The sequence below is a fragment of the Chiloscyllium plagiosum genome, unplaced genomic scaffold (genome assembly GCF_037043375.1).
Source record: "Chiloscyllium plagiosum isolate Xiang-an unplaced genomic scaffold, Cpla_swu_hap1 HiC_scaffold_1, whole genome shotgun sequence".
Taxonomy (NCBI): domain Eukaryota; kingdom Metazoa; phylum Chordata; class Chondrichthyes; order Orectolobiformes; family Hemiscylliidae; genus Chiloscyllium; species Chiloscyllium plagiosum.
Genome location: NW_028270139.1, coordinates 39,661,816 through 39,688,003, shown reverse-complemented (window position 1 = coordinate 39,688,003; position 26,188 = coordinate 39,661,816). Strand labels below are relative to the sequence as shown.

General features: G+C 41.6%; 1 protein-coding gene across 2 annotated transcripts in view; it reads right to left on the bottom strand.

The window, feature by feature from the left end:
* Window positions 1-25,674, bottom strand: part of fam47e (family with sequence similarity 47 member E) — a 35,485-nt gene extending 9,811 nt beyond the window's left edge. The window contains exons 1-6 of one of the 2 annotated variants that reach the window (XM_043695526.2): window positions 25,456-25,674; window positions 24,635-25,013; window positions 18,364-18,500; window positions 16,433-16,592; window positions 8,548-8,736; window positions 836-991 (exon numbers count right to left, since the gene is read on the bottom strand). In XM_043695526.2, coding sequence (XP_043551461.2) covers window positions 836-991; window positions 8,548-8,736; window positions 16,433-16,592; window positions 18,364-18,500; window positions 24,635-25,013; window positions 25,456-25,541 — 1,107 coding nt within the window. In that variant the 5' untranslated portion in view covers window positions 25,542-25,674. Of the gene's footprint in view, window positions 1-835; window positions 992-8,547; window positions 8,737-16,432; window positions 16,593-18,363; window positions 18,501-24,634; window positions 25,014-25,209; window positions 25,423-25,455 lie in introns of those variants that run through there. The other variant, XM_043695535.2, reaches the window with a different exon arrangement.
* Window positions 25,675-26,188: the final 514 nt, after the last annotated feature.

Below are 26,188 nucleotides of genomic sequence, written 5' to 3'. Positions count from 1 at the left end.
CATAAACACAGCTGTACACTTTAAACAAAATCTTACAAGGTTTGAAGGATTTTGACAACATGATAAAGTGCTAACTAAATGCAAGTCTCATTTAATTTAAGTCAACTCAATTCATGACTGTAGTAACTGTCCCGTATGTGGTTCCTGCATCTGATCACTATTGAGTGATCCTGATGTAAAATGTGAACATAATATCCTCCACGGTCAGTTAAGTTCCTGACATTCCCTATCTAAGTCAGATGTAAAATGTTGTCCCTTAGACGAGCCACCAGTGGATGGTACCCATTACACTGTTACCCAGCATGAGTCAGTTGTTTCTAGAGGGTTGCATTAATGTGTAATCAAGCTAATTCACACACTCAAATTCCTAATATTGCCAAAATATAAAAGGCAACACTTCCATCAATAAAATGCCCAACAATCAGTACTCTCTTGTAGGTATCATTTAATATATTTTGGATATATGTTTATCTGTTCATTCACAAGACAGTCACATGTTAGGAAGTTAAATTCGAGGAGACTGTTACTAGAAAATGGTAAGTAAATCAGACAATTAAAAGCAACTAAATTTCATGAGAAAAACAATCACAAATAGAAGTTATGAATTGACATTATCAGAGTTTCCCTTTTATTTCTGTTTGCTATTCCCACATTCTGCCTGCAGTGGTAAGGAAGTTAGTTTCTATTGGAAGACTATGCTTCTTAAATTGGTGACAAGTAGGAATACTAAACTGATACCTGTTAAAGGCACACCACACAAGAAAAGAATGAGTTTACCCACTAAATTGGATGATTTGGTTATTCATTTGCAAAAGTAAATATTATAAATTGGTACCTTCTCTCCAGCTCCTTCAGGTAAAATTACTTTGTCTTTCTCAGCCACAAAATTGGGATCAACCAGAGGTTCATCAGCTCTTCTTTTTGTCCATGTCTTTGGGTCCAAATACCAGGCTCCATATATATATTTATCCGCATATGGCTGGGTGGATTCCTACCATAATATCAACACAATGCTACTTCACTTAGCATTTTATGTCCATGTGAAAAATTGCATATGAAAATTCACTTTGGATACATTGCTTATTCATTAAAAATGAAGTAAATAATAACAATTGAGTTAAAATACACTATAACAGAAATCTAACTTTCATTAAAGTATGTGTTAAAGTGAATCCAATCTGAGCGCGTATTCTCATTGATACATCAGTTCCTGTTTAAAGTTCTTTTGGAGATAAGCAAAAGTAAGTTCAAAAACGAATTTGTCCTGCATCAGAGTGACTGCTGCCTTTTCCTTGAATGCAGCCAGCAGTAATACTGGCACAAGGTAAGTTCGCATTATTTAATACATGATTTACTTGCATCAAAATTCCTTGAGAGCAGATTTCATCAAAGATCAGCTCATCAAATACGCCTGGTTTAGTAACTCAGTGCACCTAAATAGTCTGCTTTCTTAAGACAGCCATACCAAGTATGGCTTCTAAGCAGGATAACAAAGACATGCAGGTTATCTATAAATTGTAAATGCAAATTAATTTATACTCTAATTCCTTACTTAGTATACAAAATCAACAATTACACAGAAACGTAACACAAAACAAAATATACCAATTGTCTTAGTACAAAATATTTCCCAGGTCTCTTAGAATACCATATTCACTTTGCCCCCCTCATATTGTGAGGGATATTGAGGCTTTGGTAAAACTACCAAAAAAGGACAGAAAATTGATTCTCAGTTTCGAGCACCTTAGCTACCAAGATAGTTTCAAACAGCAAGGCTTGTGTATATTAAAGAATAGTCAACTCAAAGTTAATTTGATTTAAGTTCTGTAAATTAATAGATTATTAGGTAGCGTGTTTGTGTGGTCAAATAGTTCAGCCAGGCCAATTGGGGAAGATAAGGAGTCAGGCTTATATATTTATAGAATCATAGAGTTATATTCGAACTGAATTAAGCTGAAATTTACAAAGACACAAGTTTCTGGAGAAACTTAGCAGGTCTAGCAAAATCTGTGGAGAAAAGTCAGAGTTAATGTTTCAGGTTACCGGACTCAAAACATTAGCTCTCCTTTCTCTCCACAGATGCTGCCAGACCTGCTGAGTTTCTCCAGAAATTTACGTTTTTTTGTCAGATTTTCAGCATCTGTAGCTCTATGTTTTATTTAAGCTGGATGTCAGGTGGTTCTTCTGTTCCTTGTAAGTCGCAGAGCTATGGAACATGTGGTCAGTTTGTTTGGAGAATATTAATTCATTACATAATTTTCAAAAAGATCAGGACAGCTAGCTTGTTGTATCAGTGAATGTTCCATACAAGAGGTACATATCCTGTATAGGTCAATGATACCTTGGACTAGTTTTGAACTCCCAAACGGTTAGAGAAGGACTACTTGTATATTTTATCTTAAATGGCCTGAAGTTTTATCTAATTTTTCACACCTCCAGGGGTTTCTATGGCTCTGGGTAGGTAGTAAGTGTCTATTTTGTGGACACAAAGAATTATAGTTACTGTGTATGGGACAGATTAGATAAACAAACCGGTCTTTTTTCTGCCATGATTTTCTAATATCCTTTTCCACTTCTATTTCAACACATATTTCTTATGTTTGTTAGGAGAATAGGTCTACCAGGAGGTATCTACCTTGCAACCTGATGCAAACGTTCAGTTTGGGAGCCCCACATTTTACTGGACCGAATATTGTATACTATCAATTCATCTGGTGTTGCCCAAGAAGGACAAACATTAATCTTTGTCTTAGAATACTGATTGAGTCACTGCATACATTCCAGAATTTGTGGCATAACTACAAAACAGAGGTCAAATAGAGTCATAGAGATGTAACGTATGGAAACAGGCCCTTCGGACCAACCTGTCCATGCCGACCAGATATCCCAATTCAATCTAGCCCCAATTGCCAGCACCCAGCACATATCCCTCCAAACCCTTCCTATTCATATGCCCATCCAAATGCCCTTTAAATGCTGAAAGACTTTTTTATTCCCTGCGGACTCTCAAGATTTCTCAAGAAAATATTTTGTTTATTGTAGCTACTATTTCATTGTTACTAACTCCTCTATTTGTGAGATGCAGCCATCATGTCTGTATGTCTGTTGACCTACAGGGTCTTTGCAATCATAGCAGCAGAATTAGAAACATTAATCAAACCAACTCCCCATTAAACTTAATGCCACGTCACACAAGGGAAGCTTAAAGTTCAAAAGTACCACAGTATTTAAATTGGCTCAAGACAATTGGCCCTAAGATGGCAACAAAAACTGTTCCTTACAGTAACTAACACACTTCATTAATATAAACACAGTAATTTGCAAGGAATTCATGACACGTGACTTTAAGTTTTCCTGGATCCAAGTTAGTTAGGTATCGGTTTGTTGTCAGACTTCCCTCCCTTTCCAATTTGCAGCCACTGGCCTCTCCCATTCTGAGCTCACCTGGAAAATGTCCACTTCTACCAGCCTCAACCTGCAAACTGGCTCCATCCACCAATGATCCCTGGCCTTGCTCTGCACATTCACTCACCAGCTCCCTCCCTCCCCACCCCTGGCCATCATCTGTAAATTCATTCCCCCCACCTAGCTTCACCCCTGCAGATTCACATCCCCTGACTCATTGCCACCACCTCCACACCCCCTCCTACTGCAACCAAAATACAAACTTGGAACATAAATACGTCCTCTGAGACTGATTCAATATAATCATGGCTGATCCTCTATCTGGATGCCATATTCCAGCTTTCTCCCATATCCCTGGATGCCTTTAATATCTAAAAAATTAACATTATCTTCCTTGAATATACTCAGTGACCCAGCTTCCACAGACTTTTGTGATAAACTAATGCCACTAGTTGATCATCCTCTGAGTGAAGAAATGTTTCCTTATCTGAGTCCTCAACGGGTTAACCCATGTCATAGAATCAGAGAACCACTACATTGCAGGAAGAGGCATTTGGCCCAAGGAGTCCACACTGAAGAGCATCCCATCCAGACGCAGCCACCAGACCAATCCACCGAACCTACACACCATGAGACTGTGCCCCTGGTTCTGGACTCGCCAACCAAGGAAAACATCTTCCCTGCATCTGGTCTGTCCAGCCCTGTGAGAACGTTATACATTTCAATCAGACTCCCTCTTAGCTTTCTAAACTCTCGTCAATACAGGTTCAATTGACTCTCACACGACAGTCCTGCTAATCCCCAGTATCAGCCCAGAGAATCTTTGCTGCGATCCCTCTATGACAAATATCCTGTCTTAATTTGGGAGACCAAAACTGTACACAGTACTCCAGGTGTGGTCTCACAAAAGCCCTGCATAATTGCAGTATGACAACTCTCCTTCTGAACTCAAAACCTCTTACAATAAAGGTCATCACACCACCCGCCTTCCTAAATGCTTGCTGCAGCTGCCTGTTCACTTTCATTGCTTGGTGTACAATGACACCCAGATTCTTTTGGAGATCCACAATTCCAATATATTCCATTAAATAATACTTTGCTTTTCTGTTTTTCAGACTGAAGTTTACAACTTCATATTTAACCACAATGTACTGCATCTGCCACACAAGCAAATTGTTTGGATCGTTCTGAAGCCTCCTTTGATCATCCTCACAACGTAATCCCACCTTGTTTCCCAGCAAACTTGGAAATAGTACATGTGGTTCTCTCACGAAGTCATTTAAATATGTATATTTTTGTATATCATGAATTACTGGGGCCCAAGCAATGATCCATGTGGTAGTCCACTAATCACTGCCTGTCAGCCAGATAAAGACCCATTTATTCCCACTCTTTGTTTCTGACCTATCGACCAGTTCTCAGTTCATGCCAGTATATTATCCTCAATCCCATGTGTTTTAATATTACTCACGAGCCTCTTATGTAGGGTCTTATCAAAAGCCTTCTCAAATCCAAATACATCATATCCACAGGTTCTCCCTTTTATATACTATCAGTTACATTCTCAAAAACATTCAAGTAGATTAGTTAACCATGATTTCACTTTCATAAACCCACGATGACTTTGTTTATTCCCATTAATGCTTTCCATGTGTTCTGTTATCACATCTTTTATAATACCCTTGCATTTTCTCCATTAATAACAAGAGTCCAAAGGCAGTATGTTCCTGTTAGTGTGAAGAACAAGGCTGGTGGGTGCAGGGAATGCTAGATGACTAGAGAAATTGAGGCTTTGGTCAAGAACAAGAAGGAGACATATGGTAGGTATAGGCAGCTGGGATTGAGCAAATCCCTTGGGGAGTATAAAGGCAGTATGAGTATACTCAGGAGGGAAATCAGGAGGGCAAAAAGGGGACATGCAATAGCTTTGGCAAATAGGATTAAGGAAAATCCAAAGAGACTCTACAAATACATTAAGGGTAAAAGAGTAATTAGGGAGAGAACAGGGTCCCTTAAAGATTAGCAGGTCAGGCAGCATCCAGGGAACAGGAGAATCGACGTTTCGGGCATAAGCCCTTCTTCAGGAATGAGGAAAGTTTGTCCAGCAGGCTAAGATAAAAGGTAGGGAGGAGGGACTTGGGGGAGGGGCGTCGGAAATGTGATAGGTGGAAAGAGGTCAAGGTGAGGGTGATAGGTCAGACTGGGGTGGGGGCGGAGAGGTCAGGAAGAAGATTGCAGGTTAGGAAGGCGGTGCTGAATTCGATGGATTTGACTGAGACAAGGTGGGGGGAGGGGGAATGAGGAAACTGGTGAAATCCGAGTTCATCCCTTGTGGTTGGAGGGTTCCTAGGCAGAAGATGAGGCGCTCTTCCTCCAACCGTCGTTTTGTTGTGGTCTGGCGATGGAGGAGTCCAAAGACCTGCATATCCTTGGTGGAGTGGGAGGGGGAGTTGAAGTGTTGAGCCACAGGGTGGTTGGGTTGGATGGCCCGGACCAAGTGGAGGATGCAGGTACAATTACAATGTTTAAGAGACATTTGGATAAATACATAAATAGGAACGGAGGGATATGGGCCAGGAGCAGGCAGGTGGGACAAGTTTAGTTTGGGATTATGTTCAGCATGGACTGGTTGAACCGAAGGGTCTGTTTCTGTGCTGTATGACTCTATGACACCAAAATTGGTAGTGTAATGGACAGTGAAGAAGGTTATCTCAGAGTACAATGGGACCGTGATCAAATGGGCCAATGGGTTGAGGACTGGCAGATGGAATTTAATTTAGATAAATGTGAATGTTGCATTTTGATACTAAATCAGGGCAGGACTTATGAAGTTAGTGGTAGAACCCGAGAGAGTGTTGCCAAACAAGAGACAGGGTAGTGAAAAAGGTGTTTGGTTCACTTGCCTTTATTGGTCAGTGCACTGAGTACAGGTAATTCTCCTAGAACATGTATTTATTAAATATGATTTGGTTGTAACCTGATTTGTGAATTGCTTTTTAATAAAGCAAACTCCCGTTTGCTGATGTGATTCCATGGCCGGCACTAGCTGAACAGCAAAACCCAGCCTCAGGACCCTATATCTGCAAAATGCAAATTCAGTGTGTTCAGCTAAAACAGGAATGTAACAGCTCTGTAAGCCTTGAAACGTAGCTTGAAACTGGAAATTGTAGCCTACATTTAGAAGGAACTTTATTTCGAACTGGGGGAGAATCCTGAGGAGGACTGGATTTCCACATTGGCGTCACAGGGTCAATCAGATTGCACGCTCTCTGGTGAAGAGCCTTGTGAAAGGTACAGTGCTGTAGTCAGCGGTTTTAGTGTTAAAGTGTTAACTTTACCTTATTACTTCATAAAATACGTGATTTAAAGATTTACTTAGACTGTGCTATTCCTCGTGTTAGGCTGACTACTGTTTTTGTTTCGATTTTACTGATAATTTTGGAGGTTTGCTCCTAACCCTGTTTTTCTCATAGGCCCCATTATTTATATCGCATGATTTTCTACTACACGGTGTCACACGGGAACGCAACTATCGTGTTATAGGAGAACTACCTGTATAGGAGTTGGGAGGTCTTGTTGCGGCTGTACAGGACATTGCTAAGGCCACTTTTGGAATACTGCATTCAATTCTAGTTTCTTTGCTGTAGGAAGGATGTTGTTAAACATGAAAGGGTGCAGAAAGGATTTACAAGGATGTTGCCAGAGTTGGAGGGTTTGAGATATAGGGAGAGGCTGAATTGACTCAAGGCTATTTTCCCTGGAGTGTTAGAGGCTGAGGGGTGACCTTATAGAGATTTATAAAATCATGAGGAGCATGGTTAGGGTGAAAAGCCAAGATCTTTTTTACCCGAAAGTAAAGGGCATAGGTTTAGGATGTGAAGGAAAAGATTTAAGAGGGACCTAAGGGGCAACTTTGTTTACGCAGAGGCTGGTGTGTATATGTAATGAGCTGCCAGAGGAAGTGGAGAGGCTGGTACAATTACCAATATTTAGAAGGCATCTGATTGGGTATATGAATAGATGGAATTTAGAGGGATATGGGCCAAATGCTAGCAAATGGGGCTAGGATATCTGGTCAGCATGGACGATTTGGACCACGGGGTCTGTTTCTCTGCTGTATGACACTAAATGTGAAAATGTGATGAAACCACTGAACTACTCAGTTTTATCCATCTAACTCATGTTTTCCCATGTACATGAAGATAACTATTCATTATAATTGAACAGTTTATAGCCAGTGGCAAAGGTAGAAAAGATGAATTACTATTTTATAACTGTAAAACTTGAATTTTACCCTTTTAAAAAAGTCTCATTGTCACATACAGACACACATTCAGAAATGGACAAGGCATGGCACAAATATTGTAGGTAGGGAAAGAACAAAAAGCCAGAGAAACAGTTCTGGCATCAGTGCAAATCTTAGACATCAGTCAGCTGTTTGACTTTGGTTCTTATTTCTTCACTCTGATCCTTGCTGATGACATAACAGTCAGTCTTTCATTCAGTGGTTGAGAATTCACCCTTTCGGTGCCTGTGCAGGTAGTTTTCCCTTTCCCCCTTCAACAAGGAATTGTCAGATACAGCGGCTCACAATGGAAAGGTTCTTAGTTACTTGGATTTTCTTTGCCTTCTCCACAGAGAAGGGAGAAAAAGAGAGATAAATGTTTTCTCTTTGCAGGTTAGATGTTTCTGCTGTGTTGTCCACATACAAGACTGTAGTCCTCTGCCCAGGAACCAATCAAAACCTTTGTACTGTGATGAGCACTCCTGAACCCACAACAACTGGTTAAAAAGCAAATCAAAAGACTGTCTCCAGGCAAAAACGCTGATAACACATAAAGACATCAGCCATGATTGAATAGCGGAGTGGACTCGATGGGCCGAATGGCCTTACTTCCGCTCCTATGTCTTATGGTCTTATGATGCTGATTTGTCTGAAATTCTCCCTCACAGCTTGAGTAAGGCAATATTGTAGATAAAAATCACACTGCAGTTCAACAACTTGTTCTTAAAACTGGAAACATGTCCATCCCCAGTTTGGTTTAAAACAGTATCTTTTCCCAGTTTTAGTCCACAGTCAAAAACAACATGGCATTTACTCAAGAGAAACATTGATAGAAAATTGTAAGTATGCCTGCTCACCAAGTTAGTGGTTTTGCGGAGTCTACGTGAAGGTCGTGGCGGAGGTGTTCCCACTGTCATCCTTAGCTCAGTAGGAATGTTGGTCAACTCCATTACTTGGATAGGTATGGGTAGGGCAGGATTGGTTTCATAGTCACTCGCAAAAAGGCTCATGATTGTAGATTCTTCTATATTGTGGTCATCTCCACCCTGTATAGCACACACAATTCATGAAATATTAATGCATATATTATTATACCTAAATAAGCTATAATGTACATCCAAGTCAGATCAGTATTCTTTTGGGAATAGGCAGCGTGTTTAATGCAGTGGGACCAGGGCAATCCTGGGATCAAATACATCCTTTTGATCTATTGAAAGTGCACAGGATGGATAAATTTGGAGCTGCTGTATAAATTTCCTGAAGCTACCCCACTTAAACAGTTGGTGTTTCGAAATCTTCCAGAGATAGTAGTTCAGTTAGTTGTTATACACCACTAAGAATAAATCTAACTCCTCCCATCAAATCATCACAATTGCATGATTGTGATCTATAGCATAATAATGTGAGGAATATTAAACCTGCATCCCATGTAGCTTCGATTCAGTGACTGCACTGCCCAGCACATACTGAATTTGGCTAATTTCCTATTACATTGTCTTTAATAGAACATTGAGATAGTTGAGTATTAAGAGTAAATCATAAAACCAGGAAAATTAATATATGAAATTTAAAGTTGGAGTTTACAATATGAGACATTTTGGATGATCACCAGCTTAACTTGGACCAAAAAAGGCTCTCCGGGCCTCAGATTAGATAAATATAGCTTGCCTTTATTAAAAAAATTGAAATGCTAAGACAGGAATGTGGTGCTACACTGGCCATACCACTGGACTAAAGTAATTCAGAATTCTCGGGTAAAGTTGTGGGGAAAAGGGTTTGAATCCCACCATGGCAGATAGTGAAATTTTGATTCAATGTTTAAAAATGGAATCTAAAAGCTAGCTTAATAGCAATTATGTAATGATTGATTATCATTCACTGATGTCTTTTTCAGAAGGATTGACAATTCTCACCAAGACTAATCTCCATGAGACTCCAGACCTACAGCATTGTGGTGGAATCTTAACTGTCTTCTGTCTAATGAGCCACTCAGTTACATCAAGCCACTATAAAGCCAAAGAAAAGGATTAAACCAGACAGACCACTCAGCACTGACCTGGAAAAGACCAGGCTGAAGCATTTTCATCCATCTTAATTTATCAGTACATTAAGAACAAGAGGATAAGTAAGAAAAGGACTTGGCCCTTCAGAGACATAAATGGTAACATATATGACAATGCAGAAGATGTGAACAGGTTTCTAAATTAGTATTTTGTCTTGGTCTTCACAAAGAAGAGGAATGATGTTGACATTCGAGTTAAAGAGGAGAAGCATTAGAAATATTGGATAAATTAAGCAGAATATGTGAGGAGTTAATGCAGGGATTGACCTTGTGAAGACTGATAAATCATCAGGGCCAAATGAAATGTACCCTGAAAGAAGCCAGTGAGTAACTGATGGATGCTGCGAGGATCATTTATCAATGTTCACCAGAACCGGCAAAGTACCAGAGGACTAGAAGGGTCTGCAAACATTGTAATATTATCCGAAAGGATGCGAGTGACCTATCAAATAATTATAGGTAGGTCAGTTTGATCTCAGTGGTGGGCAAATTACTGGAATTAATATGGGAAGATAGAAATAACTATTACTTGAAGAGACATGGATTATTCAGGGACAGTCTGGTTTTGTAAAGGGAGGGTAATGTTTTACTAACTTCATTGAATTTTTTGAGGAAGTACCAAGGACCGTTGATGAGGGTGATTGAGGAGATGATGTCTGCATGGATTTTAATCAGAAATGTGACAAGGTCTTACTTGGCAGACCAGTCAGAAAGATTAAACACTGCCTTAACCAACAAACTGGGCAGTGAACTTGGGTGAAAAATGTTTCCTCATGACCCCTCTAATCCTTTCATCATTCATCTTAAATCTTTGCCCCATATTAACTGACCATGGGTACAGGGGAATGTGGCAATTTGGATCCAAAATTGACTCAGTAACAGGAAATGAAGGGTAATATTTAACAGACGTTTGGTGATTGGGAAGTGGTTTCCAGTGGTGTTCCAAAAGCCTCTGTTTTGGGTCGCTAGTTGTTCTGGTATGTATTGATTTAAGATTAAATGTGGGAAAAATGATTTAGCAATTTGGAGATAATGCAGACATTAGTCAGGATGTTGATAGTAAAGAGAATGGCTGTCGACTGTGAGAAGATGTAATGTATTGGCTAAAATGGAGGCAAAGTGCCAAATGGAATTCATTCCGAAGAAGTATAAGGTTATGGCTTTGGGAAAAGCAAACAAAGCAAATGAATAGGACAAAGTGAGGAGTGCAAGTGCTGGAGCTCAGAGTCGAGAATCTGGTGCTGGGAAAGCCCAGCAGGTCAGGCATCATCTGAAGAGCAGGAGAATCGATGTTTCAGGCATAAGCTCTTCATCCAGAAGCAAGTGAATACCCAATAAACAGGAAGGTTCTGTGAGGAGCACAGAACATGAGAGAGTGGGCGGCACGGTGGCACAGTGGTTAGCACTGTTGCCTCACAGCGCTAGAGACCCGGGTTCAATTCCCGCCTCAGGCGACTGACTGTGTGGAGTTTGCACATTCTCCCCGTGTCTGCGTGGGTTTCCTCCGGGTGCTCCGGTTTCCTCCCACAGTCCAAAAATGTGCAGGTAAGGTGAATTGGCCACGCTACATTGCCCGTAGTGTTAGATGTAGGGGTAAATGTAGGGGAATGGGTATGGGTGGGTGCGCTTCTGCAGGTCGATGTGGACTTGTTGGGCCGAAGAGCCTGTTTACACACTGTAAGTAATCTAATCTAATCTTTTAGTGCATGTCCAGGGGACCCTGGAGGTGCTAGGACAGGCAGATAAGATAGTAAAGGCAAATGAGGTGTGTCCTTTCATTGGGCAAGCTTTTGAAATCACAAACAGAGATCTATTGCTGCAAACTGGGGATGCAATGGTGGAGAGCTACTGTTAATAGACTAGCAATATGCGATCCATGCTAATGTATCAGAAACAGAGTTCAAATCCCACCATAGTAGATGATAAAATTTAAATTTAATAACAATCTGGAATCAAACACTAGCCAAATAGCCAATCACTGTTAAAGCTCAGCTGGTTCACTAAAGGTATCTGCTGTCTCCAGCTGGTCTGGCCAATTTGAGAGTCCAGACATACAGCAATATAGGTGAATCATCACTGCTGTCTGAAATGACCTGGAGAGCCAAGTACTTCAAGGGCATGTGGGAATGGGCATCAAATGCTGACCTTGCCAGCGATCCCCATATCCTACACAGGAGTGTTTAAAAAACTATATACAATCCTGGTTAGGTCATAGTTTGCACAAGTTCTGATCATCACGTTACAGAAAGGACATCATTACCCGTGTGAGAGTACAGAGGGGATCACCAGGGCTCTAAGGTTTCAGCTAAGAGGAATGATTGGTTCAGCTAAGGTGTTTTCCTTAAAAGAGAGGAGGCTGAGGGATAAATCAATCAAGATTAATCAATTAATAAAGAGGGGCTTGGGTAGAGCAGAGATAAAAGACATGCTTCCCTTAGCTCAGACATCAATAATCAAGGGGCTTAGATTTAACGCTTAGAGGAGTCATGAGGAAACATATTTTCACCCTGAGGGTGCTGAGTGTCTGGAATTCACTACCCAGTTTGGTGGAGTGAAGCCAGCACATTTATCTCATTTAAAAGACCCTGGATCAGCACCTGAGTTTCATTAACCTTTAAGACTATGGGCTAGGTGTTGGCAAATGGAATTAGAAATGGCAGCTGGTTTATTCATCTGGTGTAAACACAATGGGAACTTCTCAACAGTTCCATCTTTAGCTCCAAAGTGCTGGAGTGGACAAGCCATCCCTGGCCTCCTCCTGAGGTCCTCACTGTCACAGGTGCCAATCTTCAGCTAATTCAATTCATTCCATGTGATGTCAAGAGCTGACTGAAGGCCCTTAATACTGCAAAGAATATGGTGTCTGACAATATTTCGACAATTGTACTGAAGACTTATGCTCCAGAGTTAGCAGTCCCCTAGCTAAGCTGTTCCAAAGCTACACACTGGCTTCTCCTGACAATATAGAAAATAGCCCAGCTACATCTTATGTACAAAAGGTAGGATAAATCTAATCCAGCCAAGTACCGTCCTATAAATCTATTCTTGATCAACTGCAAAATGATGGAAGGGATCATCAACTGTATTATGAAACAGCATTTGCAAAGGATAACCCTGCTCACTGATGCTCAGTTTGCAGTCCTCCAGACTCCACTCAATGGAAATTGGGCAAACCTCTGCTGGCTGGAATCATACCTGGCGCAATGAAAGGTGGCTGAAGTTATTGGAGTTTGATCATCTCAATCCCAGGATATGCATGCAGGAGTTCCTCATTGTAGTGTTCTTGGTCCAATTTTACATCATCTACATCATCTACTACATCATCATCATCATCATACATCATCATCTACATCATTTAGAGCTCTCAAAGATAGTGGAATCAAGGGTTATGGAGATAAGGCAGGAACAGGATACTGATTAGGAATGATCAGCCATGATCATATTGAATGGCGGTGCAGGCTTGAAGGGCTGAATGGCCTACTCCTGCACCTATTGTCTATTGTCTATTGTCTATTATCTGCTTCATCAATGACCTTCCCTCCAACATAAGGTCAGAAATGGTGATATTCACTGATTTTACTATGTTTAGCACCATTCACAACTTCTCAGCTACTAAAGCAATCTATGTTCCATGTGTAGCAAGCCATGGACAACATCCAGATTTGGGTTATAAATGGCAAGGGCTATTCATACCACAGAAGTGCCAGACAATGATCATTCCCACCAAGAGAGAATCTAGCTATTAGATGGCATTACCATTATTGAATTCCCCACTACCAACACCCTGAGGGCTACCATTGACCTGAAATTGAACTGAACAAGACATATAAATACTGTGGTTGTAAGACTAGATCAGAGGTTATTAATTCTATGGCAAGTAATTTACTCGTGGCCCCAGTGCCTGTCCACTACCTAGAAGACAAAAGGAATGTGATGGAATATTCTCTGCTTGCCTGGATGGATGCCGCTCTAACAACATTTAACAAGCTTGACACCAGCAATTCATCAACTTCACCAACACATTTCACCCCGACCTTAAATTTACCTGGACCATCTCTGACACCTCCCTCCCCTTCCTGGACCTCTCCATCTCCATTAATGATGACCAACTTGACACCGACATTTTTTACAAACCCACCAACTCCCACAGCTACCTGGATTACACCTCTTCCCACCCTACCTCCTGCAAAAATGAAATTCCGTATTCCCAATTCCTCCGCCTCCGCCGTATCTGTTCCCAAAAGGACCAGTTCCACCATAAAACACATCAGATGGCCTCCTTCTTTAGAGACCGCAATTTCCCTTCCCACATGGTTAAAGATGCCCTCCAACGCATCTTGTCCACATCCCGCACCTCCGCCCTCAGACCCCACCCCTCCAACCGTAACAAGGACAGAACCCCCCCCCGGTGCTCACTTGCCACCCTACCAACCTTTGCATAAACCAAATCATCCACCGACATTTCTGCCACCTCCAAACAGACCCCACCACCAGGAATATATTTCCCTCCCCACTCCTTTCCACCTTCCGCAAAGACTGTTCCCTCCGTGACTACCTGGTCAGGTCCACGCCATCCTACAACCTACCCTCCCATCCTGGCACCTTCCCCTGCCACTGCAGGAATTGCAAAACCTACGCCCACACCTCCTCCCTCACCTCCATCCAAGGCCCTAAAGGAGCCTTCCACATCCATCAAAGTTTTACCTGCACATCCACCAATATCATTTATTGTATCTGTTGCTCCCGATGCGGTCTCCTCCACATTGGGGAGACTGGACGCCTCCTCACCCAGCGCTTTAGGGAACATCTCTGGGATACCCGCACCAATCAACCACACCGCCCTGTGGCCCAACATTTCAACTCCCCCTCCCAGGCTGCCAAGGACATGGAGGTCCTGGGCCTCCTTCACCGTCGCTCCCTCACCAGCCGACGCCTGGAGGAAGAACGCCTCATCTTCCCCCTCGGAACACTTCAACCCCAGGGCATCAATGTGGACTTCAACAGTTTCCTCATTTCCCCTTCCCCCACCTCACCCCAGCTCCAAACTTCCAGCTCAGCACTGTCCCCATGACTTGTCCTACCTGCCTATCTTCTTTTCCACCTATCCACTCCACCCTCCTCCCTGACATATCACCTTTATCTCCTCCCCCACTCACCTATTGTACTCTATGCTCCTTTCTCCCCACCCCCACCCTCCTCTAGCTTATCTCTCCATGCTTCAGGCTCTCTGCCTTTATTCCTGGTGAAGGGCTTTTGCCCGAAACGTCGATTTTACTGCTCCTCAGATGCTGCCTGAACTGCTGTGCTTTTCCAACACCTCTAATCCAGAATCTGGTTTCCAGCATCTGCAGTCATTGCTTTTACCTACCATCCAAGACAAAACAGCCTTTTTGACTGGCATACTATCCACCACCTTCAACATTCCCACCCTGCAACATCATCGACAATGGCAGCAGTGTGTACCACCTGCAAGATGCAATTTAGTAAATACATCCCATGAACAAAGAAACAAATTAACATGAATAACCCTCAGAATGTTTCATGGCACGTTATAGCTAAAGATTTACTTCAGAGGTGTAGCCACTGTTGCAATGTAGTTATTGCCAATCCTTAATTATTTTGGAATTTTTTGAAGGAACAGTAAGAAATCATACAGTTAATTTCCTTGAGGTTTCTCTTGCTCTGCTGTCATAGTTTGATGGTAATTTGGCAGAAACCCCTTTCATACAACACACGTAACTGGGTTTCCACCAAAATTACAGTGCCAGTGTGGAAAACGTTCAGAGAAAACTTCCTCACCAAGTATTTTATTACTGCACTCACTCTGCTAATGATTTCATTTTATTTTAAATCTCTCTCAAATTTTAACAGGTCATTTCCAGCCTGAACCATTAGAGTTCTCAGTTTGTGAATTTGCACTAATTTCAGGAGGTCAAGTTCATGTGGTTAGTTAGATTGAGTATTAGAATACACCATCACCAATCTGACAAGGAATTATTATTTGCCCCAAGCATCTTAATATCTGCATACAACGTTGATTTTCATTTCATTGGCAGCTGGCACAAGTTTTCCTAAAGTGCACTGAAGGAATGTCAAAGATTTTGTTATGACAGGAAAATAAAGTTTCAAATTGTTACAGATGCATTTCTCGAGATCCGTTGTTGCAAAAGGCTACTAACATTTTCAATGAATAGTATTAAATTATACTTTTAAGCCCCTAATTCTTTAAATGTAAAATGTGCTTGTGAGTGTTGAATCTGCATAATCTGCTACTAATAATTTCTTCTTCCTGACTTGCTAGATTGCCAAATTTTGATTTGAAGAATGCAACATTGAATAGGACTTTTTAGATGAAAAGCCCATGGAGCAACCTGTGAATGTTTATTTTTGCTTGCTATTATCTTTTATGACTTTTTTTTAACAATTCTTCTTGTCACTGTGTACCAGTCAATCTTTGTGTAGATTTTGTCTTTGAAGCATTTATGGTAGTCGTATGACAAAAGGGACATCACCAATAGCAGGAATGTGTGCCAGCAGGCAGCACTCCAGGAAGATTTCTTTGTTTGAAACAGCCAGCAGACTCAGGAGAGTGAATCAAAACACAGCTTCATTCACAATAATCTTTTAAATGCCATTGCAACACTTTAAATATCTTACTCATATATGTTTATTCCACATACCAGAGAAGCTACCCAGTCACAAAATTCCTTTGTTATTTGTTTTATTTCTTCATCTTGTCCTTTCTTTTTATCCCATTTTCGATTGGTTTTCTGGTCTTCTTTCTCTTTCCCTTTGAATAAAATCCACTTATAGGGGTTTCTTTGCTTTGGTTCTTCACCACTGTACAATTCAAGCACCAATAATTATTGAAACTATATGTATCAATAGAAGTAGCGTGTGATTTTCAAGCTGAATCACTATTAGAGTATTTTAAGCACACAAGTTATACTGAATTTAGCTCACAAGAATGCCTGTTTTGGCATCTTTTTCAGCAAAAGCACGTTGTTTTGGAACACTTAATGACCTGAATTGGATGACTGAATGAGCATGAGAGTTTATGATATCAATTTTTATACAACTAACAACAGGATTGAAAAAGTCGATCTCTGCTCTAATCCCTTCCAACTTCCTAGTGTACAATTGTATCTGCTTCACTAATGGTTTCTCATGCACAGGGATTCCACTACAGGAATCAAGTTAAAAAAGCAGGTTCTTAAAATTACTTCAGTTCATTGTGTGGACATGTGCACTAACTCCATCATGATTGGAGTGTCTGCATTGCCAGTGGCCATGAATTTCACATTGTTTTTATATAGATATTTTTATTAAGAAAGAAGATTTTAAATTTTTTTTTACAAAATTACAAAAGTATTACAAACTAGTGTATTCCACTTTGCAATATAATAACATCAATATAAAATTTAAAAAAAAGAAACCTAACTATTAATCTATTCTACCAATGACCAAAACAAAAAAAAGGATAAGTTTCAAGGCTCGCTATTCCTGAGGATTTCTATAATATTGAGAAAATGAGTTAGTGAAACATTCTCAAGAGTGATTGATCACTTTCCAATCAATTGCCTTTAATTAACCAGCACATAATAAGGTAATAGCCCTCTTTCATCTGTCTGCATCTTGCAATTTGAGGCAGAACTGGTGGGATGGTGTTGCCAGTTGATCCTTCTCTGGTAAAGCCCACAGCAAGGATGTTGGATCAAACACTGAAAACTGCACATATAGAAGAAAGCTCAGAAACATGGAAACATAGAAAATAGGTGCAGGAGTAGGCCATTTGTCCCTTCGAGCCTGCACCACCGTTCAATATGATCGTGCAATCTCAGTAACCATTCCCACCCTCTCCCCATACTCCTTGATCCCCTTAGCAGCAAGGGCCACATCCAGCTCCCTCTTGAATATATCTAATGAACTGGCCCCAACAGTTTCCTGTGGGAGAGAATTCCACAGGTTCACAACTCTGAGGGAAGAAACTCTTCTTCATCTCAGACCTGAATGGCTTATTCCTTAGACTGTCACCCCTAGTTCTGGACTTCCCCAATATTGAGGTAGAGTCCATCCCACATTTTGGCCCACCCATTCAACCAACCCCTGCTCTCCCCCAACCCAGGAATTTCAGTTTTGTAGCATTTCGAACCTCTGTTTTCTTTCATTAGTATTGTGCAGTATTGTACAAGATGTTGTGAGAGAGCCACACTGCTTTTTTTTTGCATTTCCCAGAAATCTTTCACCGAAGCTGTGACGAATGATTGAGAAAATCCCCAAAACTCCCAAATTTCAGCCATGTTGCTAGAGAAAAAGAAAGTGATTTTTGCAGCCTTCTTTGTACAGTACCTTACTGTACTGCAAGGGGCCCAGAAAGAGAAGGAGATATATGATAATTGAAAAGAACATCAAATAGACGATGAAATTGGAGCAGGCAGATGCTTCATTAAGACTTTGAAAAAAAGTTTGAATTGCAAATTGGATTAGTTAGCATCTGTAGAGAGGACAGGTTTCATGTATCGAATAAACTGAACACAGTTTTAATTCAGTCTTTCGAGTGAAAAATGTTCTTAATTGAAATGCACATTAAGTACAGAACAGCACTACTTACTTTTCTAAACATTTTTTGTGTTGAGTCTTCTTTTTTGGTTTTATAACTGTCTGCTTCATTTCCTCAGGTACTTCTACACAAAGATCCTCAGTCAATAGCATCTCTGGATCCAGGAGACCTACAATTACCTCAAAGAGCTGGATTGAAAATATGTTTGTTATTCTTTTGGGGACAAGTGTACAACTATAAATTTTTTGTGGCTATTCATAGGTAATCAATGGACAGAAGATTGGCTCAGGTGATAATGCTGTCTTGGATCGGAAAGCTGTAGGTTCAAACTTGACATCAGTATTTGTGTTTAGCCAAAGCTGAGATTCCAGAGCAGTACCAAGTAAGTACTCTATTGGCGCTGATGCACCTTTTGAATGAATCTCTAAACTGAAGTCCTGGATACCTGTTGGTGGTTCTCTCTTACACATTTAGAATTTATCTACAGAAGCCAAAGAGTGTCAATACTCAATTAGTCTGTTAACGTGTTGAAATGTGGGACTATATTAGCGTCCCAGTGAGAGGGCAGACACTCTGTGAGAAGGGCAACTTCTTACATATTCAAAACATTAAAAAAATGGTGGAAGCAGAGTAATGTGGATATTGCAGCTGCTCCTGAATTCAAGGTCTCTAGATTTCTAGCACAGAAGCAGAAAATATCACATTTGATTAGATTTCCTACAGTGTGGAAACAGGCCCTTCGGCCCAACAAGTCCACATTTACCCTCCAAAGAGTAACCCGCCCAGTCCTATTTCCCTCTGAATGATGCACCTAACACTACGGGAAATTTAGCATGGCCAATCCACCTGACCTGCACATCTTTGGACTGTGGGAGTAAATCGGAGCACCCGGAGGAAACCCATGCAGACATGGGGAGAATGTGCAAACTCCACACAGACAGTTGCCCAAGGTTGGCATCGAAGCTGGGACCCTGGTGCTGTGAGGCAGCAGTGCTAACCACTGAGCCACCATGCTGCCCGTGTCGGGATATTTAAAATTATAATTGGAGCTTTAATAGTTTAAAAGAGGACTAAAGTGAAGAGGGAGAGATTGGAAAGATGGAGTTTGTGGGAGGGGCCTGTCCACATGTTTGTAAAGGTGACAACGGCTCCAGAAAGAGATTCTGTTTTTTATTTGCACAAAACTCATAAGATTACATTAGATTACTTACAGTGTGGAAACAGGCCCGTCGGCCCAACAAGTCCAAACCGACGCATCCGAAGAGCAACCCATCCAGACCCACTCCCCTACACCTAACACTACGGACAATTTAGCATGACCAATTCACCTAACCTGCACATTTTTGGACTGTGGGAGGAAACCCATGAGACACGAGGAGAATGTGCAAACTCCACACAGACAGTTGCCTGAGGTGGGAATCGAACCCGGGTCCCTGGCGCTGTGAGGCAGCAGTGCTAACCACTGTGCCACTCCTTGGACTGGGAGATCGACCTTTTCAACCTGTTTGTCGAGAGTTGGATATTAGTGGTCTAAATAGTGATGGGGAGCAGGTTCCTGGATCCGTTATTTTTGTAAGGCTGAGTCTAAGGGTTGGTGGGATCCACAGACCTATTACTCAGAGCCGGAGATTTGAGAGTTGACTGATAAACGATTTGAGGAGGAAGCTGTTTTCAATTTCTGGGAGATTAAGCTAAATGTTGCATTATATGATTTTAATTTTCTCTTTTGCGTGCTTAAAATTAAAAACTGTGGGTAAAGGAAGGGTAGTTCTTTTTTTAAAAAATGGTTGTGTTTAGAGCTTCTTTCTATGATGTAAAGGTTTTGAGTTCTCCCAGCACAATGTGACAGTAGGGTAATCAGTGTGCAAACACTGGATTCGAGAGAAGTGTGAGTCTTTTTAGGCTAATGTACATGAGCAAATGTTTTAAGGCACAGTCTCCAGCCAATCCAAACGGTCTGACATGGGATGGATCCAAACATACCTCCTGCAGACATAGTCTCTCAGGACAGTCAACTGTTCCCTAATCTCCCACTCAAACATAGGAGCATACCATTGGCAGTCAATGGAGTGGTATGCTCCTCCTTTTGGACTGGGAGATTAGGGAACAGTTGACTCTCCTGAGAGACTATGTCTGCAAGAGGTGTGATTGGATCTTTTTTTTTAGATTACTTATAGTGTGGAAACAGGCCCTTCGGCCCAACAAGTCCACACCGCCCCGCCGAAGCACAACCCACCCATACCCCTACATTTACCCCTTACCTAACACTACGGACAATTTAGCATGGCCAATTCACCTGACCTGCACATCTTTGTGACTGTGGGAGGAAACCGGAGCACCCGGAGGAAACCCATGCAGACACGGGGAGATCGTGCAAACTCCACACAGTCAGTCGCCTGAGGCGGGAACTGAACCCGGGTCTCTGGCGCTGTGAGGCAGCAGTGCTAACCACTGTGCCACCGTGCCGCCCACCAGACTCCCAAACAGTCTCCTATCAGACTGTTTGGATCAGCTGGAGAGGCAGTTAGAATCCCTGAGGAGCGTACAGGATTTGATTTGATTTATTGTCTTCACATGTACCCACGTACACTGAAAAGCTTTGTCTGCTAGCAATACAGGCAGATCATAGTAAAAAAGGACATACAGGATATAAGGTTCTTAGACAGAGTGAGGAATGTTACACTGCACAGGAGTTACATGAAGCAAGATCAACAGGAGATACAAAGTGTGATGGTTAATAGTTCTAAAGAGGTGGTCTAAAGAGAGTTCAGTCAGAGAGATGGGTGACTGTCAGGTAGGAAGGTAGATCAAGATTCTCCTGTGGTTATTCCTCTACCCTTTTGTGTACTGTTGAAGGGAATCACTCAAAGGAAAACTGAAGTGGCAGCCAGATCTTGGGCACCAGGATGAATCTTCTGTTAAGCAGGGTTTATCAAAAGTTCAAAAGATTAATTGTTCGCAGAGACTTTCCTGTCAGGGGCTGTGAACGAGAATTCTGGATGGTATATTGCCACCATGGTGCTGGGGTCAAGGACATATCAAAGTGATTGTAAGCATATTGTCAAAGGGAAGATTGATAAGCTGAAAGTTGCTGTACACATTGGTGAGAATGACATGGTTAGAGATAGGGTTGAGGCTTTGCAGTGTGAGTATAGGAAGTTAGCTAAAAAGCAGGACCTTAATCTCTGGATTATTCACAGCGCCACAGCGTGCTTGTGAGAGTAGGAATAAGAAGATAGGGCAGATAAATCAATGGCTGAGGAAATGATGCAGCAGGCAGGTATTCAGAGTTTTGGATTATTGGGATCTTTTCTCTGGCAGAAAAGACCTGTTTAAAGGGGACAGATTTCAGCTGGACTGGAGGGAACCAACGTCCTGGCGGGAGATTTGGGAGCTATTTGGGAGCCTTTAAACTACGGAGAGGGTATGGAAGGAATCCAAAGTTGTGGTGAGAATAGAAAGAGTTAAATTTTGAATTTAAAAAAGAGCAAGTTAATTGAAAAGGCAGGCAAGAGCAAGTCAGAGAAAGAGGTAACTCTGAAGAATTAAACTGCATTTATTTCAATACAAGGGGTCTTACAGGTGAGGCAGATGAACTCAGTGCACGTATGGGAACATGGGACTCGGACATTAAAACTATGACAGAAACATGGCTGAGAGAGGGACAGAACTGGCAGCTCAATGTTCCAGGGTTTAAATGCTATAGGAAGGAAAGAAATGGAGGTAAGATGCAGGGGCGGGGGGTATTTTTGATCAGGATAAACATTATTGCTGTACTCAGAGAGGATATTTCTGAGGGATTGTCCAATGAACCGAAATGGGTGGAACTTAGAAATAAGAAGGGGATGGTACTGTGGGCCCCCCAAAAATCAGATGGAAATTGAGGAGCAAATATGTAGAGAAATCTCAGATATATGTAAGAATAATAGGGTTGCAATAGAGGGGATTTTAACTTTCCAAACATAGACTGGGATTGCCATAGTGTTAAGGGCTTGGATGGTGAAGTCTTGTTAAAAGTGTTCAAGAAAAGTTTCTATATAAATCCCCGTAGATGTACCTACGAGAGGAGAACAAAACTTGACACAACTAAAATTTAAGTGTTAATAGGAGAGCACATTGGGACCAGTGATCATAATTCTATTAGTTTTTAAATAGTTATGGAAAAGGATAGGGCTGTTATAAAAGTTAAAGTTCTTAATTAGAGTTAGGCAAATTTTGACAGTATGGGACAAAAACTTTCAAGAGTTGATTGGAATAGATGTTACACAGGTAAAGGATGACTGAAAAGTGGGAGACTTTCAAAGTTGAGCTAATGAGAGTTCAGAGACATTATGTTCCTGTTAGAGTGAAAGGTAAGGCTGGTAAGAGTCAGGGACAATGGCTGAATAAAGATATTGAGGCTCTGGTCAAGAGTAAGAAGGAGTCATATATCAGGTATAGGCAATTGGAATCGAGTGAATCTCTTTAAGAGTAGGGCCATTCTTAAGAGGGAAATCAGGATGGCAAAAAGGGGATATGAGATAGCCTCGGCAGATAAGGTTAAGGATAATCCAAAGAGATTCTAAAAGGGTATTAAGAGCAAAAGAGCAACTAAGGAGAGATTAGGGCCTCTTGAAGTTCAATGAGGACATCTATGTATGGAACCATCGAAGAGATAATAAATGTATATATTTCAGATCAATTTTTACTGTGGGGAAAGAATTGGAGGCTAAGATATCTTGAAAACAGTTCACGTTACAGAAGAGGAGGTGCTGGAGGGTTTAAAAAACATAAAGGTGGATAAATCGCCATGACCTGATCAAATGTAACCCAGGATGTTGTGGGAAGCTGGGGAAGAAATCTCTAGCAGATATGTTTGTATCATCTGCAGCCATGGCTGAGGTGCCAGAGGACCGGAGGCTGGCTAATGTTGTGCCTTTATTTAAGAAAGGCTGGAAGGAGAAGCCTGGGAACTGTGGTCTGGTTAGTCTGACATCAGTGATGGATAAGTTGTTGGAGGGGATTCTGAGACATAAGATTTATATGCATTTGGAGAGGCAAGGATTGATTAGTGATAGTCAGCATTTTCTTTTAGCATGGGAAACTGTATTTGATTAGATTAGATTAGATTACAGTGTGGAAACAGGCCCTTCGGCCCAACAAATCCACACCGGCCCACCAAAGCGCAACCCACCCATACCCCTATATTTACCCCTTACCTAAGACTACGGGCAATTTAGCATGGCCAATTCACCTGACCTGCACATCTTTGTGACTGTGGGAGGAAACTGGAGCACCTGGAGGAGAACGTGCAAACTCCATACATGCTGAGGCCTGAGGCGGGAATTGAACCTGGGTCTCCGGCGCTGTGAGGCCGTGCCGCCCCAAACTTGGTTGAGTTTTTTGACCAAAAGACTGATGTGGGTGGAACAGTATTCATTGTTTACATCGACTTTAGTAAAGCCTTTGACAATGTTCTGTTTGCTAGACTAATTAGTAGAGTCAGATCACATGGGAATCAGGGTGTGCTTGCCAATTGGATGCAAGTTGGCTTGACAGTAGGAAACAGAGGGTGGCCTTTGGGGAGAAAGCTGTTTTTTTTTGGACTGGAGGCCTGTGGCCAGCGGTGTTCCACAAGGATCACTGATATGGATAAGAATTTAGAAGGCATGATTAATAAGTTTGCAGATTTATGATATAGTGGACAGTGAAGACAGTTATCTAAGATTACAAAGGGGTGTTGATCAATTTGGTCAATGGGCTGAGTGGCAGATGGAGATGAATTTTGATAAATACAAGATACTGCATTTTGGCAAAACAAACATGGGTAGGACTTTTGCAATTAATGGTAGGGTTCTGAGTAGTACAGAGAATAAGTAGATAAATCCATGAGTTGATCCGAATAGAAAAGTATGACTTTTATTTGTATCAGATGAATGTGATTTGCTCTGCGCAATTTTTAAATAATTTTATGGGGTGATTTTAATTCTAGGAGGAGAAAGTGAGGTCTGCAGATGCTGGAGATCAGAGCTGAAGATTTTAATTCTATCCTTCCAGTCAAAAGTAGCCTAACAGACATTAAAAAAAAACACATGGAAATTCCCCACCAAAGTCCTGCTCCACTTATACTAGGATTCAATTTTAAACCAGTCAGAATAGACAGAGTCTTACTTATTAAAAGTTCAAACTGAACTTTGATGAACCCTGACTACTATTTGAACCAGAAGTCAAACGTGGAAGACATTAAGCCTTTCCCACTCAAACAAAATAGGAGAAACCCAAAAAGCAAGTCATTTAAATATTAAAATAAGATTGTCAGCTTTTTGTCTGAGTTATTTCCTACCTTTGGAGGTATTCCTTCCTCCAGGTGTGGATAAAGAGCTAATGGATGCTGACTCAAGCCATATTCAATCTCTTCCAGTTGCTCCCTCCTAGTCTGTTGTAATGGCAGAGACTTGGAAAAACATATCTGTGATTTAGTCAGCCTGTTTGACACACGCTGAGCAGGTTTGAAAGTTTCGGTGACGTTCACGAGAAAGGGACGAGGCCCAGCACCCTTCACACTGTATATCATGGCTAAGTCTTCCTGTGTCTGAGGTGGATAGCCATCGCGGAAATCATCCAGTCCACTTTTCAAGAAACGCCATCGATGTCCGTTCAAAGCATCAGACAACACGGTAGGATTCTTTTTGAGATACTTAGTCTTTAACCTCTCCTTGTACCTACAATGTGAAGTAAGTTTTCAGTGTTATTCATTACCTGGTGTTGTGCCTCACTATACTGTGTCTCTTCCTCAAAAAAAAACACAGCCCTGAATTTACAGGATAGACTTTACTCCACAACCAATACTATGTCCCCTCCAGCAGCGGCTACACTCTGGGAAAATTCCCTTGTCTGCAAAATCATCATTTTCCTCACCCTGTCTAACAGCTCTGTCCAAACGGTAAAGATGCTGCTTGCCAATTAACGCGGGGAAGTGCAACCAAAAGCCAGCTCCCAGATTGTAAATGGTACAGCACCATTTCACCTCCCTTCTTCAAATGCGCAGGAACTGAATCCCTGTTGGCTAGGTTTGCATTATGCTTGTTATGTCAAAAAACAAGTTGACTACTGCTGCCTCAGCACACCGCGGGAAGGAACGTCAGCTGGAGAGAACCCGCTTACCAGGGTTGGGGAAGTGGCGGCTTGTCCGAGCGTGTTTTGCTGAACTCAGATTTCCCAGCAAGAAGCGTGTCGTACTTGTGGGCCATCGCAGGGGCAGGGGGGGGGGGGGTTGTGCTGCTTTTCCCGAATGACCCTGTTCACTGCGGACACATTACGAAAGCAGCGTTCGCACTGGCCGAGCCTGACTTCACTCCCATCCTGACATCGATTGTAAACAATATAGTTGCTAGGAGACCCATTTGTAGCAGCAGTAAACATCGGAAGGCCAGTTCTATGTCAGGAAACTTACAAGTATCACACCGTCAGACAACACAAGAGGACGCTCTGGGTCTTTGAAAGTGTTTACTCAATCACACCCCCCATTCTAATGCTTTTGATAGCCAAGCACTACTCTCCTTTTGCAATCATATTTTAAGTGCAATTTGAAAATTACTATCGACTCTAATTCTTCCATCACTTCAGGCAATGCATTCTATTCCAGCAATTTCATGCAAAAAAAACGTTTTCTTATCTCCCCAGATTAATTTGCCCTAAATAGATGTGCAACTGGAAACCACTAAACCCAGTCAGAATGCCAGAGTTTGAACATTTCACTGCCTGGTGGAAACTATTTAACCCAGTCAGAACTCCATAGCTTGAACACCTGACTCATATTTTCCCTCATCTTTTTTGCTCTGTGGAGAATAACTGCACATATCTAGTCTCTCAGTGTAATTAAAGTCTTCCATTCTAG